At 44.4% G+C, this 16,279-nt stretch overlaps 1 protein-coding gene across 1 annotated transcript in view; it reads right to left on the reverse strand.

The window, feature by feature from the left end:
• RXRG (retinoid X receptor gamma) overlaps positions 1-10,492 on the reverse strand; it is a 65,348-nt gene extending 54,856 nt beyond the window's left edge. The window contains exon 1 of the mRNA XM_004385763.1: positions 10,256-10,492. Coding sequence (XP_004385820.1) covers positions 10,256-10,304 — 49 coding nt within the window. The 5' untranslated portion in view covers positions 10,305-10,492. The remainder of the gene's footprint in view (positions 1-10,255) is intronic.
• Between the last annotated feature and the right edge of the window lie 5,787 nt (positions 10,493-16,279).

Raw genomic sequence — 16,279 nt, forward strand, 5'->3', positions numbered from 1 at the left:
TTATCATCTCACCCTGACATTACCTGGCATGAATCAAAAAAAAACAGAAAATAACAAATGTTGGAGAGGTTGCAGGGAGATTGGAACTCATATGCACCGCTGGTGGGAATGTAAAATGGTACAACCACTATGGAAAACAATATGGGGCCTCCTTAAAAAGCTAGAAATAGAAATATCATATGATCCAGCAATCCCACTCCTAGAAGTATATCCTAGAGAAATAAGAGCCATCACTCGAACAGACATATGCACACTCATGTTCTTTGCAGCATTATTCACAATAGCAAAAAGATAGAAACAACCTAAGTGCTCATCAACAGATGGATGGATAAACAAATTATGGTATATACACACAATGGAATACTACACAATAATAAGGAACAGTGATGAATCTGTGAAATAGCTCACAACATGGATGAATGTGGAGGGCATTATGCTGAGTGAAATAAGTCAATCACAAAAGAACAAATATTGTGTGAGATCACTATTGCAAAAACCCAAGAAAAGTTAGAACAAATATTGTGTGAGATCACCACTGCAAAAACCCAAGAAAAGTTTTACACACAGGGATCACAGTAGAGGGTCCTGGACAAAGTGGGAGAAAAATGTAGAACAAAATTCAAATCCACAAAAAAAGACCAGACTCAGTGGTCTGACAGAGCCTGGAGGAATGCCCAAGACTATGGCCCCAGACACCCTGCTAACTCAGAACTGAAGCCACTCCTGAAGTCAACCTTTCAGCCAAAGTTTAGACAGGCCTATAAAACAAATAGCACATGTGAGGAATATTCAATCCTGCATAGGAGACCAAATGGGTAACACCTGCCCAAAAGCAAAGACAAGAAGGCAGGAAGGGACAGGAAGACAGGAAAACTGGATGAACGGATATGGGGAACCCAGGGTGGAAACGGGAAGGAGGAGAGTGCTGATACATTGCAGAGATTGCAACCAATGCCACAAAGCAATTTGTGTATAAATTTTTGAATGAAAAACTAATTTGTGCTGTAAACTTTCACCTAAAACACAAAAAAATTATATAGAGAGAGAGAGAGAAAGAGAGAGAGAGAGGGCGTACTATGTGCCAGGCCCTATGTTAGGCACTACGGATACAGCAGTCCCTCCTGGAGCCCACTATCTACTTCATTCAAGCTTCAAACTGACTCACAATAGTTGGTAAGGCAAGAATTATCTCCATTAGACAGATTAGGAAACTGAGGTTCAGAATGATAAAGGGACAATTTCAAGGGCTGGCTATGAATTGTTCTAGACCCAGAATCTAATTCTAGTCTAGCATACTTTCTGTCAACCTTTCTACATGTTATTGATGGCATTTTGCTTGCATGCCACATTTCCTACCCACAACCAAATTGTGAACTTTGCTGGTACAAATGGATGTCAGGCCATCGAAATCAACTCGAAGGCACACAGCAACAAGCACATATGAGCGTTGCCAGAGTTCTACTAGCAATGAAAGGCTGGCTGGCTGTCCCTTTAAGCCAGTCCCATACACTGGCACACCATGGTCCTGTCAGTCTACAAAGACAAATGTCAGTGAGTGTTGGAGGTATCTGCTGAGGGTTCCCCCACTCACCTCTTATTCCTGATGTCCTTTGAACACCAATTTGTCCGAACCCAGCTCTTGAGTCCATGACCTTGACCTCAATTTGTTTCTCGTCTTTCTGGACCTCTTGTTCAGATATGTTCTCCCTAGCCTCTAAATATGGACTGTCCTCTAAAGACTACCAAAATACCCATTGCCGTTGAGTTGATTCCGACTCATAGTGACGTTATAGGACAGGGTAGAACTGCCGCATAGGGTTTCCAAGGCTGTAAATCTTTATGGAAGCAGACTGCCACATCTTTCTCCCACAGAGCAGCTGGTAGGTTAACAGCAGAGTGCTTAACCACCGCACCACCAGGGCTTCTCTAAAGATTACAGTCATCGTAAAATATAGTGAAATATATTCTTAGTACATTGTTACCATCGAGTCATGCACATAGCACTATTTGTTCTTCGATCCTAAATTGCTTGGATCCATTCACTTAAACTCAGCCCCAAAAATGATTTCCACAAATAAGTAATTCCCAAATGTCCTGAAGGTTTATGAGCTTATAACTAGTAACTAGCTTGTAAGGATGGGTCTTCATTCTTTGTCCCCTTCACAACCCTTGCACAGGGCAGGTGCTTAGCCTGTACGTGCTGACTGACTGACTGGTGGCATTCCCAGGTCAGACTAGAATATTCTTGCCCTGCTGATGACCTCTAGCCTTTGCTCTGCTCCCCATACCACCGGGCTGAGAAGACACAGGTGCAATGAACTCCAAGTTTGCCAAGAGACTGCTTCTTCATGACACTACCATTTGCGGCCAATTCCCACTTATGGTGACCCCACATGTGTCAGAGCAGAACTGCACTCCAGGGGATTTTCAATGGCTATGATCTTTCAGAAGTAGATTGCCAGGCCTTTCTTCCAAGGCACCTCTGGGTGTATTTGAACCACTAACCTTTCAGTTAATAGTTGAGTGCTTAACTGTTTGCACCACCCATAGACTCCCCCCTTAAGACTAGTGAGTAACGAAATGAAAAAGGGGGACAAAGGAGATGTTGAGTCATGGCAACGAAACCCAGCCAACTAGCCTTGAAGAAGCATCCCAAAATATTTATTAAGTACTTTCTTTACTGCTCCTCTAACTTCTTATAAAGTTTTTTTTTTTAAAAAAAAAATTAAAGACCACAAGTCTTCCCTGAGGCCTTTCCATTTTTGAAGTTTGGATGCCGAGTTCTGAAATTGCATCAGGAGTTTGAGACTGATCTTGAGCACAGAAACCCTAGCTGCCTGCCCCCTCGGCATCTATTACAGTATCTGATAAAAGGGAGCAAGAGGCTTAAGGTTGTTCCATTCACAGTCGAGGAAAGCAAGGCGCTCATGGCTCATCCAGTCACCGGCCCGGGCCCAGGGTTTCCTGAAGCAAAAGGGCTGAAGGCTTTAGGCCATGGCTCCCATCCTGCTGAGCACCTGCTGGCGAATGACTTGTTCTAGCATAATTTTCTGAAATCAGTGCTCCCTCGGGGGCAGGATTCATGTCTTATTTACTTCACTCTGTCAGCCTCTCATCATGCACAGCCTAATGCTTTAAACAAGCTCCTCTAAGAAAAACCTACACACAAAATTCTAGCTGAATTTAGTACCATATTCTCCAAATGGGAAAAGGGAATTCATTTTTATTGTGTGTTTGCAATTGGCCAGGCATTATTTTATTTAATCCTTATAGTATGGAAGATTCACTCTTGCCCTATATGGTTAGTGTTATCGACCTATTTTGCCAAATTTGGATGTGGGGGTTCTCTGTGGTTTAGCCTTCCTTCACCCACCTCCTACAGGTGATCCCCGAGGGGGTTCAGAGGAATCCAATTTGAAGACCACAAAAAGAAGTAGAGCAAGCGACACCCACTTTCCCAAATGTCCTCATCTGTAAAATGAGAGGTAGACCAGATAATCCTCAGGCCCCTCTATCTAGCTTTGATGATACAGTTCTGTGACAGGAAGTCAAGGGAACAGGCAGTTTAGACTTGCTAACTGGAGAGCAGTCAGAAACAGGAATAAAACCGCTCCAGAATGATCAAACTTACTGATCAAAGCCAGCTTACTGCACACAGCATGAGTGTGTCCACTTGTTCACACGTTGTATGGCTGCTTTCGGGAAACAGTGGAACAGACCGCAAAGACTGAATGTTTACTATCTGGACCTTCACAGAAAAGTTTGCCAACTCCTGCCCTAGAACACAAAACCAGGCTGCATGTATTAAAATAAAGCGGGCTCTACCTGTAAAAAAATATTTTTTCACTTTTGTTTCATTAGCACTTTTGGAGGCCCAGTTCCCTCACCCCGGTCATTTTATTTATTCCTGCAGTTCTGTATGTTCAAAAGCAAAAATTCACATGACCAGTAAGTAAACTGTGAACAGCACAGGGTAAGGATCAAACGCATTCGTTGTTGCTCTTACACATAATTCACTCATTTGGGGCTGATCTGGAACCACCGACCTTTCGGTAAGTGGTGAGTGCTTAACCACTGTGCCACCAGGGCTCCTCTGCAAGTGCAGTGTAGGGATTTCGCACAGCAGCCCTGGCCAAGACTGCCTGGATTTGAATTCTGGCTCTGCTTCTTACCAGCTGGGTGATCTTGGACAGGTTACTCAACCTCTCTGTGTCTCACTTCACCTGTCAGCAAAATGGGAGTGGTGATAATAATAGTACCTGCCCTCCAAGGGTCTTTGAGAATATTAAATGATAGGACGCATGTAAAGCCCTTGGGAGAGTGTATGGCACACAGTCACATAAAAAAAAAAAAAAAAGAAACAAATCCTTTGCCATCCAGTCGATTCCAACTCATAGCGACCCTGTAGGACAGAGTAGAACTGCCCCATAGAGTTTCCAAGGAGCGCCTGGTGGATTCAAACTGCTGACCTTTTGGTTAGCAGCCGTAGCACTTAACCACTATGCCACCAGTGTTTCCCACAGTCACACGGTAGGTGCCTAATAAATGTTAACTATTAATTTTATTCATTTATGAGGATCACCAAGCCAGGACCTGGGCCAATCTCACAACAGTTACCAAAACCCAAGCATTCAAGAAAATAAGCTTCTTACACTCCCTGGGCCTCTGTGTCTTCCACTTTCAAATGAAGGAGAAAATACCAGCTTCCTCTGGGACTCCCTGGCATCCCAGCCACCCAGTTCTGGTGGCAAAGTTCTCTGCAGATGCATAAGCCACATAATGAGAGGAAGGAAGAGGTGGAGAATTTAGATTACTCTCTGCACAATTTCTTCCCCCAGTTGCTATTCAGCTCTCTATCTCTTGGTAAGATTGTAAGTGTTTCAGAAAATAGTTTATACTAAACATGTTCCTTCCTAAATCTCATAAACAGTTACTCCTTCCTACATAAACCCTAACCACTCACACCCATGGTGGGTCTCAGTTAGCCACCCACACATCTGTGGAGGGAAAAAAAAAAATATGTTCTGGCGTGTGCACACACACACACATACTCCTCCCACATCCACACACACATATATACCCCCACAAATACACTTACACACCATCCCCAACATATTCACACACACTGTCTCCTCACACACCCACACACACCCCATAAATACACTCACACATTCTCCTCCCACATATACACACACATACCCCCACAAATACACTCACACCTTCCCCCTCATATTCACACACACTCTCCCCTCCCATATCCACACCCACACCCCATAAATACACCCACATATTCACACACACACTCTCCTCCCACTCAAACACAAAAATGCACACACATACCCCACAAACACACTCACACACATACTCCCATGAACACTCACACGCATACACTCCGCCCACCATCCTTTGATATACACACACATCCAAACACACATACACTCCCATACACACACACCTTCCTCCCACATATTCATATTTTTATGCAAATAACGCATGCCTTGCACCTTTGTTTGCCAACCGCACCCTCCCCCGGTGAGGTATTTTCATAAGCTCACTACGCTAATTTTTTTATAGCAACATGTAAAAAAGAAAACTGGCATAGAGGTGCCTATGAAAATACTTCTGGTGGGGGGAGACCATGGTTGGCAAACAAACAGAACATGTTATTTGTGTAAAAATACAGTACACACACACACACACACACACACACACACACAAGCACCTCTAACTCAACCCCTCTTCTACGGCCATTCTTAGATGAACAGGGGAGTGTTCTACACAAATGCTCAGGGTCTGTGGGGCAGGACTCTTGCAGATCAGTAGGTCCCAGGAGAAGCCACCAATTAATTCTCCAGAGGTCACTGTTGCTCCTCAGTAGCTCCTAAACTAGCTTGTGTTTTATTCCTCAATGCCCAGGCCATTGTGTCTACAGCCCTGAGGCAGGATTTCAGAAGCTGGGTTGAGGCTCCTCACCCTCTTAGGGTGGAAGGGGGTGCTGCTGCCCCACAGCTTCACAGAGCAAATCTGTCACCTGTAGAAGCCATGAGAGGCAGCTCAGCAGAAGATGGACTCTAGAGCTAGACTGCCTGGATTTAAATTCTTGGCTGTGCCATTTTCTCACTATGGGACCTGGAACAAGTCACTTCACCTCTCAGTGCTTCAGTTCTCTCATCTATAAAGGAGTGTGAGGATGGTGGTGATAGAACCTACTCAGAGGATTGTTAGTGGAAGAGGCTGCATCGGCCCAGCTCACTATTATTTACTCCCCATTGCTAACCGCCACGTTGTCTCGTGATTTTTCCCTCCCATTCTAGTCTCTACAAAAAGGTTTAAGATTGACTGATGTTCCTCCCTGGAGGGTGGAAAACAAGTGATAATGATCTAAGAATGAAAAACCAAACAAAACACCAATCTTGTGACAAGAAAAAGCAGGATGTCGCCAGATAATCCCCAAAGATGTCACCAGTAGAATACCAGTAGAAGGTTAACTCATCTAAGACATCATCACCTCAAGGGGAAACTACCACAAAAGATCCATAATCCTGTCCCTATAAAATACTCCAGCCGATCTCCAGTAGCGGAGACGGGTGTTTTGGAGGAATCTATTCCCCTCCGTCTCCTATATATCGATATATAATAAACATCTTGCTGCTCCCCTCACCCCTGTCTCAGAATTGGCTATTGTGGCAGGCGGCTCCAGTCTGAGTTATTGCGGTAACATTGAGAAGGTTAAATGAGCTGAGATTGGTAAAGTGCTTACAATGGTAGCTGGCCCTTAGTAAGTGTCGCAGCGTGTTTGTTGCATGAAATAAGAGAAGTCCTCTCTCTCCCTGATCTCCTTCTCACCCTGAGGATTACTGCACAATTGGATGGGGGGTTACAGGCTTTGCTCTGCCATCTTCTTAGAGGCAGCAATGGTCTCATCCCAGGAAAACAAATAACTGAGCATCTGGCAAACCCAGGACTTGGCAAAAGAATGAGAAGAGAAGGGTTATCTCGTCATCACAGATTCATGGCAGGGCCCAGAGCTGGGAGAGTGGGTGCCTTTGGGGGTGGGGCACGGCCACCCAGGGTAGTCACCACCCTTTGGCCAATTTGACCAGTTTCTTGTCCACTGACTAGATCTATAGTCTTATATCTGGTAAGCACAGCCCCAGACACAAACCCCGGGTATTACTTCCAAAGGGTGATGCTGGTTCCCCTGGAGATGGTCACGCAAATCACAGGAGCTCTCTATGGTTCCATTTGCTGAGATATAAAAGGGGAGGGGGTTCTACACCAAATCATTTAACAAGTGCTGCATAATTTGCTGTACTGGGGCAAAGGCAAGTGGAAGCTGCAGGTCACCTGCCCTCCAATCCTCAGATTTCCGCCTGCAGGTGGGCCCTCCTGCCCCTGCCCTCCCCCCTCATCACTGCAAGTTCTCCGGTCCTGGACAGACAAGCTTCCCTGCAGGGGGAGGCGGAGTCTTTTGGCTGCGTTTAAGCCTCCTCTTAACTGGCGCACACAAACAAAATGGAAAACATCAATAGAACTAAACAAAATAATTGTTTTCTTCCCTCAGGAACGACAAGGAAAAGTAACATTCCAGGGAGACGTTTCAACAACCTAGATTAACCCTTTCCTCTCCGTTCCCAGTGTTACATGGCCTATGTTCTTCCGCGGCTGCACAGGCACGTTTCCTTCCATCTGAAACCTAATTACACTAAATACCGGGCTCCCACAATTATGGAAACTTAAGCCAGAGAGAGTGGATTTAATTTTATTTTCCCAGATTCCTAGTTCATGATTCTACAGAAATGTCTGTATTCTACAGTTATGTCTGATTTTTAATTAATTTGCATGTTAGTATATGAGCAAAATGGAGGGATGAAAATCTTAGCTTTTATGAAACCCTAGTACAGTAGATAGACAACAGTATAGTAGCTGCTTTTTCATGGGCTAGTCATTTAATTCTCAATCATTATCTAAGATGAGATTATACACCCCATTTTAGAGATAAAAAACTGAGGCTTGGCTCAGAGAGGTTCAGTATGTTGCCTAAGGTCACACAGTTGGCTCAGCTCAACCAAACTCAGCTGACTTGTTCCATCTTTGTCTGTCTCTGTTTCTCCCTCTCTTTCTCTCATATGCTTTTTTCACTATCAGAGTAAAGCAATACTATCAAACATCTGGAGCCCTGGTGGCACAGTGTTTAAGAGCTCGGCTGCTAACCAAAAGGTTAGCAGTTCAAATCCACCAGCCTCTCCTTGGAAACTCTATGGGGTAGTTCTATCCTGTCCCATAGGGTTGCTACGAGTCAGTATCTACTTGACGGCAATGGGTTTTTTGGTTTTGGTATCATAAATCTGAGTCGGGGGCTTCTCTGGGAAAGATCTATCCCTCAATCCACGTATCCTTGGACTAGTCCCTGCCTTCCATTAAGCCTCAGTTTACACATCTGTAAAACAAGAGTTCTAAGATGCTCCTTAAGGTCCCGTAGGGTGCTAACATTCCAAGATTCCAGTAGGCAGCCCCTGTAGAATTTTAGACTGTATCCTTTCTCCAGTCTATATCTTATCTCTCTCCCGAAATATACCTTCATCCTTGACTCAAAGGGTCTCCTCAGTGTTAATGAAGCCATATCCTCAAAGAGCTCGGGGGTCCAGAGACTCTGGCTGAGGATAAGCATGTTTCTGGGTCAACTGAACTCAGAAGGAAAAGAAAAGTGATTGTCAGCTCTGTGAATGGGGCAGAGATGGGAGATGAGAAGGCTTTTCACACACAGGGTCCAATTAGGAACTGGAGATCAAATGTCCAGGTTACATCACTGACCACCACTCTCCTTCAGCCATCTCACCAGGCTGGCCCAAATAACTTAAACATTACCTGTTCCAGAAGCCTTCCTATGCGGCCCCTCCCGTGCGTCCAGGTAGCTCCCTCCTCACGCCTCCCATATAGCACACACTGCACAGTATTAAAATGTATTTAACAAACCTGCCCCAGTCCAGAGCAGGGACTGTCTCTCATTCATATTGTATTTCTAGCATTTAGCACCATGCTTGGCTCATAAAAACTACCCAATGAATGAGCAAACAACCCGGCCAGAAGCCTCTGGGCAGAGGCCACGTTCACCTTGCAGTGTTCTGCCATGCCTGCAAGTGTTCTGCCCGGCTTAGAGGGCAGCCTTCACTCCCAAGCCTTCAGATGAATTGGCTATCTGTCTGCTGAGGAGGTCAGAGGAGCAGAGACTCTGCAGTTCTCAAGACCTTACAAGAATTTCTGCTTTGTCCTGCCTGCCAGCATCCACAGGGCAAAAGCTGCCCTTTGGCTCCCAAGAACACCAGCTACATGCCTCCAGCTGACAAGTGAGAGGCCAGTTGGTCAGCTGTTTGTCCCATTTACTCAGAGCTGGATAACTGCTTGCACCATCCCTATCACTGAATGGAGGGATCCTCTGGACTGACGCGCCTGGGCGTTAAGGCAGTCTGAGGACCCAGTCTTCAGAACTGGAAGCCTCTCTGAAGTGTGACTGGACTGGTCTGCCTGGTTTGGCCGCTTGGATCTTCCATTTGCCAGTTCTCTGTTATAAGACCCCAGACCCCTGTCCACCCAGATCCCAACCCCAGAATGGAAAAGATAGCAGCAACCCTTGCATTGGAATTGGGGTCAGCAGCAGAGGAGGGGAGAAGAGGCTACCAGCAAATCAAAAGGAAGGAAACAGAGGAAGGAAAATCCCCGTGGCAAATTAAAGTGCTCTGTTTTCTTTTTAAAAATCCAATTACATGGAAAGCTGCTTTTAAATTAAAAGCAAAAACATGCCCTTGTTACCAAGTATCCCAGGGACGCTTCACATAGATAAAATCTTTCTAACCACATTTTTTTCATTACAAGTTGAATAATAGGTATAGCATAGTAATTTCTCTTTAACTCCGCCACTCTTCATGCTCACACCAACACGTTGGGTTATAACAACGTTCTTAGTCTATCTTTGTCTCAGACATTTCCGCATGTGTTGGCTTAAGCACTCTCCTTCGAATATCCCCTTTTCTGTTCACTCGCCCTGCTATGCAAACACAGCCTCACCTACGGAACATTGTCTCCTGCCCCGTCTCTCCCTCTCTCATGCCTAGACCCAGACTCTCACACAGAGAAGCAGCATATATGCAGATAAACAAATATGCTCTCCTTTTCATTCAGTACTAATCCAGTTATCCAATTTCCTCTCCGTCTTTGCAGACAGGTCCACACAGTGAGGCCCAAGTGAGATACTTACCGCCAAAGCCGGTGGGAAACTTCATGAAGTGAGAATAATTTCCATACATGTTTCCTCTTCAGTTCATATTTCTCTCTTGTCTGTCTTGTAAATATCACAGCCTCTCCCCGCTCCCAGGCAAAGCTGGACTCTCTTCAACTTGGGCTAACAAGAGTGGTCATCGCTTCCTAGCAGCCCCGGGAGCAGAGGCTGGGCCAGCCCTCTGGGATTAGTCAGGAATCTGCCTCTCGATCTGAGAGTCCACATAGTGCGTTCGAGTCGGCTGTGGCAGCAGCAGCTGGTGCCTGTCAGTAATCACGCATAATGCTGCTGCCGCCACCGCCACCGCTGCCGCTAGAGATCCTGTTGCTAGTTTGATTAACTCAGGGCTGGGCTGGAGACGTGCAACTCTTCCAGCTCCGGGCTGGTCCCCGGAGGTCCCTACCAGTGGCACAATCTATTATCTAGGAAGCCAATCGATGTATGACCGCCGCCCCGGAGTAGGTCAGGATGGGGGGGGAGGTGGCAGGGGATGGAAGTGTCTTTAGGTGCCTTTTCCTTGACTCCCACCCACAAAAATCAATGGGGTTTTATTAAAACGCATTTTCTCACTCTGGCTTCTATCTGTCCAATGCACTTGGTATTTGATCTGTGAAAGGGGTGGGGGTGGGTACCAAGAGAGAACAGAGCCCTTTCATAAGCAAGAGATTACAGAAGCGTGAGACCAATCCCCAGCTATGGAAAACCAAAACAGAATGGCCCTTACATTTGGGGGCCTCTCTGCCTTGGTGGCTGGAAGCGTTTGTCTGTGCCCTAACAATGAAGCCCAGACAAGTGCAGTTGGGAGCCAGCGCTCACTCACATGGGAAGCTTAAAGGTAGGGAGGTGTTGGCTCGACGTAGTGGTCATTCTCTGATGTTTCCCTGGAAGGACACATCCACCTTATACACCATTGTTGTTGTGTTAAAAGGCACCACTGGTTCTTCACTGACACGTAGACTCTTTTGGGTGAAACCAGCCCACAGATGAAATAGTCTAAGCACCCCCTGATGTTTGTATCTGTTATACTGCTTTCCTGACAAACCACCACTCAGCCTATACCTCAACACCTCCAGTAAGGGGGAGCCCACAACTATCCCATTCCCTCTCCGAACAGCTGTTACCATGAGATTATTTCTTTATGGAGCTCAAATCTGCCTTTTCTCCCTAAAGCTTCTGCCCACTGGTCTAAACTACCTCCCGGAATCAAATAAGGGAAGCCCGTGGAATCTTTCGTAGTGAGGTCTTCTGCAAATCCCGAGACAGATCTCCAGTGCCATCACAGCTTCACTCATTCCGTGTATCACACAATATTCAAGTCTATTCTCAACCTACCCTTTTCCTACAAACGCCCTTCAATTTACCTAAACATCCACATGGTGGGGTAGGGGGATGGCAGACCTGGATGTAACACTCCAGACATGGGGCAAATCTTCTCCTCACAGTGTCTGTGTTAGCAGGGTGATAAAGGTGCTGTTAGCACACCCACCAAGGCTCAGTGTCATGGACTGAGCTCTGAGGGGCTGGAGCCCCTCCCAGTGCTGCATGGGACACAGAGAGCCAGAGAAGCAAGTCAAATCAGGGCCCCACAGGAAAAGTCAAGATTCAATACTGGGAAAACCCAGACAAAAACTAAGAAGAAAGGGCCAGAAGCAGGAGCAAGGTCAGGAGGACAAAGTAGGAGGGGACCAGCGTGGGGGCCAGAGCAAGAACAGGTCAAGAAGGAGGAAGAAAGGCCCAGGCTGTTGCTGTGAAGGACCTTGGAGCACCCAGGGTTCCCTGGGCTGGTTGCTGAGTTCTCAGAGTGTCGGGGGTGGACAGGACCAGCGCAGGAGGGCCGTTCACTCGCTTGCATTAGCTTTTGGGCAACCCTACATGTTAATTCGTGTGACTAACTTGACAAAGCCCCATCCAGTTGTGTTCCTTATTATACACATTCCTCATCCCATTCTTGGCCAAACGCTTTGGGGACCGATATGCAATGTCTTCTTCTATTCCTCTGAAATGAAAACTTTTTTAATTCATTCATCATCCCAGATCTTTTGGGATCTTGCTTATGTCATCCAGTGTATTTCTGATTCTTCCCTCCATTTCATGACTTCTGCAAATCTGATGAACTGCTGTCCATAGTTTATCCAAGTCACTGATAAAAATGTTGAAAAGGACATAGCAAGATGTCTTATAGCATACCACTAGAAACTCTATTCATTAGCGCCTTTGGTACTTTGCTCTGCCACTGACTAGTTACATGGCCTGGAGAGGCTGTATCTATAGAGAAAGCACCAACTCAGGAGCCAGCCTCACTGGGTGCAAATCCCAGTCCCACTGCTTACAGCCTTGTGATATTGGCAAGTTACTGTACCTCCCTGGGCCTTGGTGAACTCATAGGTTTATTGTGAGGATTAAATGAGTCAACACGTTAATCACTTAGAATGTGCCAGATACATAGTAACTGTTTGATATGTGTAAACTATTTTTATGATGATGATGATGTAACCTTAAGCAAGTCAGTACCTCTTATTTTGTTTTTCTCATTTGTAAAATGATGGAGCAGAGCTAGATGAGTTCTAATATCTTCTTTAACTTTAAAATTTAATGCAAACTAATCCACCATCCATTCCATAATTGTCCATTTTCTCCCCAGAGGTATATGAAGCAAATGCCTTGCTGATGTACAAACTATATTTTTCTATAAGTCTGGTACACCTATTAGAGAAGGAAAGGAGTTATTTCAACACAACTGGCTTTTTGGTGAACCCATGCTGGGAAGGGTTCTTCCAAGTATTCAGAAACCATCCTTCAAAAAAACCCATTCTAGAGTTTTGTCCAAGGTCAATAATGATATGTTTGCTGTCGGTTTGTGGCAGATTCTGCTTTCTTCCCTTTTTGCTAAGTTAGGTACGTTGTCTACTTCTATATCTCTGGACAGAATAAAGGGCAGATTCCTTAACCTGGCATGAAAAGGCCTTACCATCACGTCTCAACCTACCTTTGAGCTCATGCAGAGGAAAGCACTCTGGGACAGGAATCACAGACCCAAGCTACATGCAGCTCTGCCACTTTCCAGTTGTGTGACCTTGAACAAGCTCGTTTAATCTCTGGAAAAAACACCCAGACTGCCTACCTCACTGAGATGTCTCTTTGTGTGTGTGAGTGTGAATCATAAGTGATACAAGTTGGACATGTGTTTTTTACACACTAAAATTCTATACAAATACAAAGAATTAATGTTTTCTTGCTCTTCTTTCCTCCCTTTCTCTGATCGCCTCCTCTGGCCTGGTTGTTTCATTCACTGTGAGAGCACAGCATGTTCATTCCAACTTCTGGTTCATTGTGCATGCCTGTTTACCTTCTCCTACCTGTCAAATTCTTACCTATCACTCAAGTTCCAGTCAGTTGCGACAGTGACTGCACTTACCCAAAAAGATCTGACCCCATTGCCCAGTGTGTTCAGATGACTCCTACCATGTGTGATCTGCGGCATCCCCAGTGCAGTGGGGCTGAAACATTACACATCTTTCCTTTGCGTATATCTTGTCTTCATAACATGGTTGCTAACTCTTCAAAGGCAGTGTTTGTGTATTACGTGTCTTTGTTTTCCCACATAAAGGCTAGAACACACAGTAGGTGCTTAATAAATATTTTTACATTGAAAAATGATTGATAAGCTTATAATATTCCCAGACACCCCAGGCTGCTTACCCTGTGATACCTTCCCATGTGGTTTAACATCCCATTAACAAAACACAAACGTTGCCTAAAGTTTAAGAGAAATGAATGTGACTTTTCCTTTTCATCCACTTTTTTTTTTTTTTTTTTGCTTGGCACCATTGTGTCTTGTCTAAGACCATTATTGATATAACAACATTATCCAAACCATCTGGTATTTCTAACCTAAGCCCTTCACAGACAATCCCGCTGACTTCAGTCACTCCAGTGTCTCCACCTGTTACTGAATTCTCATTTGGATGTCAAATGAAAGACCAAATGCTCAGTGTCCATAGCTGGAATTAGCTAACTCATTCATAAGGCTTCTGGGCTCACTTCTTGTCAAGGCTAATTATCTATTCCTCTTAAATGACATGTTCTGCTTTTATTAAAGCCATTAGTGCTTTTGAGCAAATAAAAAGGGGATGAATTTTCACTAGTATTTTTGACAGTCAGCCAATACCTTATATTCACCCTGGTAATCAAACAATGTGACTTTACCTCTGGTCTTAATTTTTTTTTTTTTAATTTTGACCAATAACCATAATGAGTAAGTATCCTTTGAAATAGATACAAAAAAAAAAAAAATTTATTTGGCAATTACCGATAGAATGTAGGTGCAGTATCTCTACACTGCTGCTATGGATTAATGTTTTTGTATGTCTTACTTTACCTACATAACAGTATATTAAATTTCAATGTACTTTTCCAAATTTTGGAGTTAGGTAGGGCAGGTTTCATTATCCCAGTTTTATAAATGAGGAATTTTGAAACCAAGGCTGTGAAGTCAGAGAAGAAAAGACAGTTATTCTAACAAAATGGGTTTTGGGTGTGGTCTCATGACTAGGTAGTGGCAGAAATGGCTGTGAAACTCATTTAGCCAATGTGTCTTTCACCAGATCTTCATCCTTCTCTCATTATTGATATGTTTCTAATGCATGTGGGTGTGTTTGTGTGGTGTGTGTGTGTGTCTATATATTGTTTTTTCTCTTTGCTGTCACTCATTCATTTCATTTATCATTCAGCGAACACTTATTGAGAGACACTAAAGATAGATGTAGTCCCTGATCTCATGGAATTTATGCAGTCTGATGGAAGAGACAGATGTTAAACAAATAGTTACATAAATAAATATATCATTATCAACTGTGATAAGTGCTATGAAGAAAAATAATTGAATGCTATGAGAATATAGCAGTGAAATCTAACGTAAATTGAAGGGCGAAGGCAGACCTCTTGGAGGAAATGATAGTTACCCTCAGATCTAAAGGATGAGTAGGATTGAGCGTGGAGAAGAAAGAAGGAGGTAGGGAGGGGGGTGTACCAGGCAGAGGGAACAGTAGACGGAATAGTCCTGGGGCGGGGGGAACGAGCTCAGTGCATTCAAGAAGCCGGGGTAAAAATGTTCTGGCCTCCTGTGTTAGATGATACAGCTTTCCAGAGTTCCATTGTTCCACTGTCTCACCCATGATTCTGTATTTGACTTGTCATGTCACCTTTCGACTCTGCTCTACTGGAAAACTTCCCTTCCTGGCTTTGTCTCCCCTTCACGTACTGGTAAAATTCAGATGACTTGCCATTTTTCAAAGCACCCCTAGTAATCTACCTTCGTGTGTGTCTTCATTGTGCTCGTCTGCTCAAATAGCCTTCTGTTTTGCTCTCTGTTCAAACACTACCAGTTCCTCAACGCCATTCTCATGGGGCCTTTCAGGTGACCCCGTGGATGGACTTCTCTCTCTCTCCTCTAGACTCCCATTGTCTGTGGCTGGGAGCATTCTGAGGCACTCAACATGTTCCTTCTTGTGTTATTATTCTGAAAGCATCTAAAAAAATCCCCTTACCAGGCAACAAACCCTAAATGACTGGCAACTGAGTTTGATTCATTTGTAGCCTCTACAGCCTTCAGAACAGACTCTAGCACATATTAGAAACCCAGTAAATATGTGATGAGTGAGTGAATAAAAATTTATTGATTATGCTGAGAGTTCCTGAAGTGAGCTCCAGGGCACTGGGCATGAGGAGATGAGTGTGCCCATTCCTATGTTCCGGAAGTTTTTAACAGCCCAAATTTCATTTTTAAGGGCTCCTTTTTCTGGAATCACAGATTCATGTGTAGACAGTATTGATGTTAGCATTAGTATAATGCATCACTCTTAGCAACTGAGAGCCTCTAAGAACAGAAATGAGATGCCTAAATCAGAAAGAGTGCTGATTAGCTTTAAATTAGAATTATCTCAGCTATCATCAAAAACAGAGTGCCTAGGTGGTGCAAATAATCAACGCTCTCAGCTGCTAACC

This window comes from Trichechus manatus, unplaced genomic scaffold (assembly GCF_000243295.1).
Source record: "Trichechus manatus latirostris isolate Lorelei unplaced genomic scaffold, TriManLat1.0 scaffold00145, whole genome shotgun sequence".
NCBI classification, from domain to species: domain Eukaryota; kingdom Metazoa; phylum Chordata; class Mammalia; order Sirenia; family Trichechidae; genus Trichechus; species Trichechus manatus.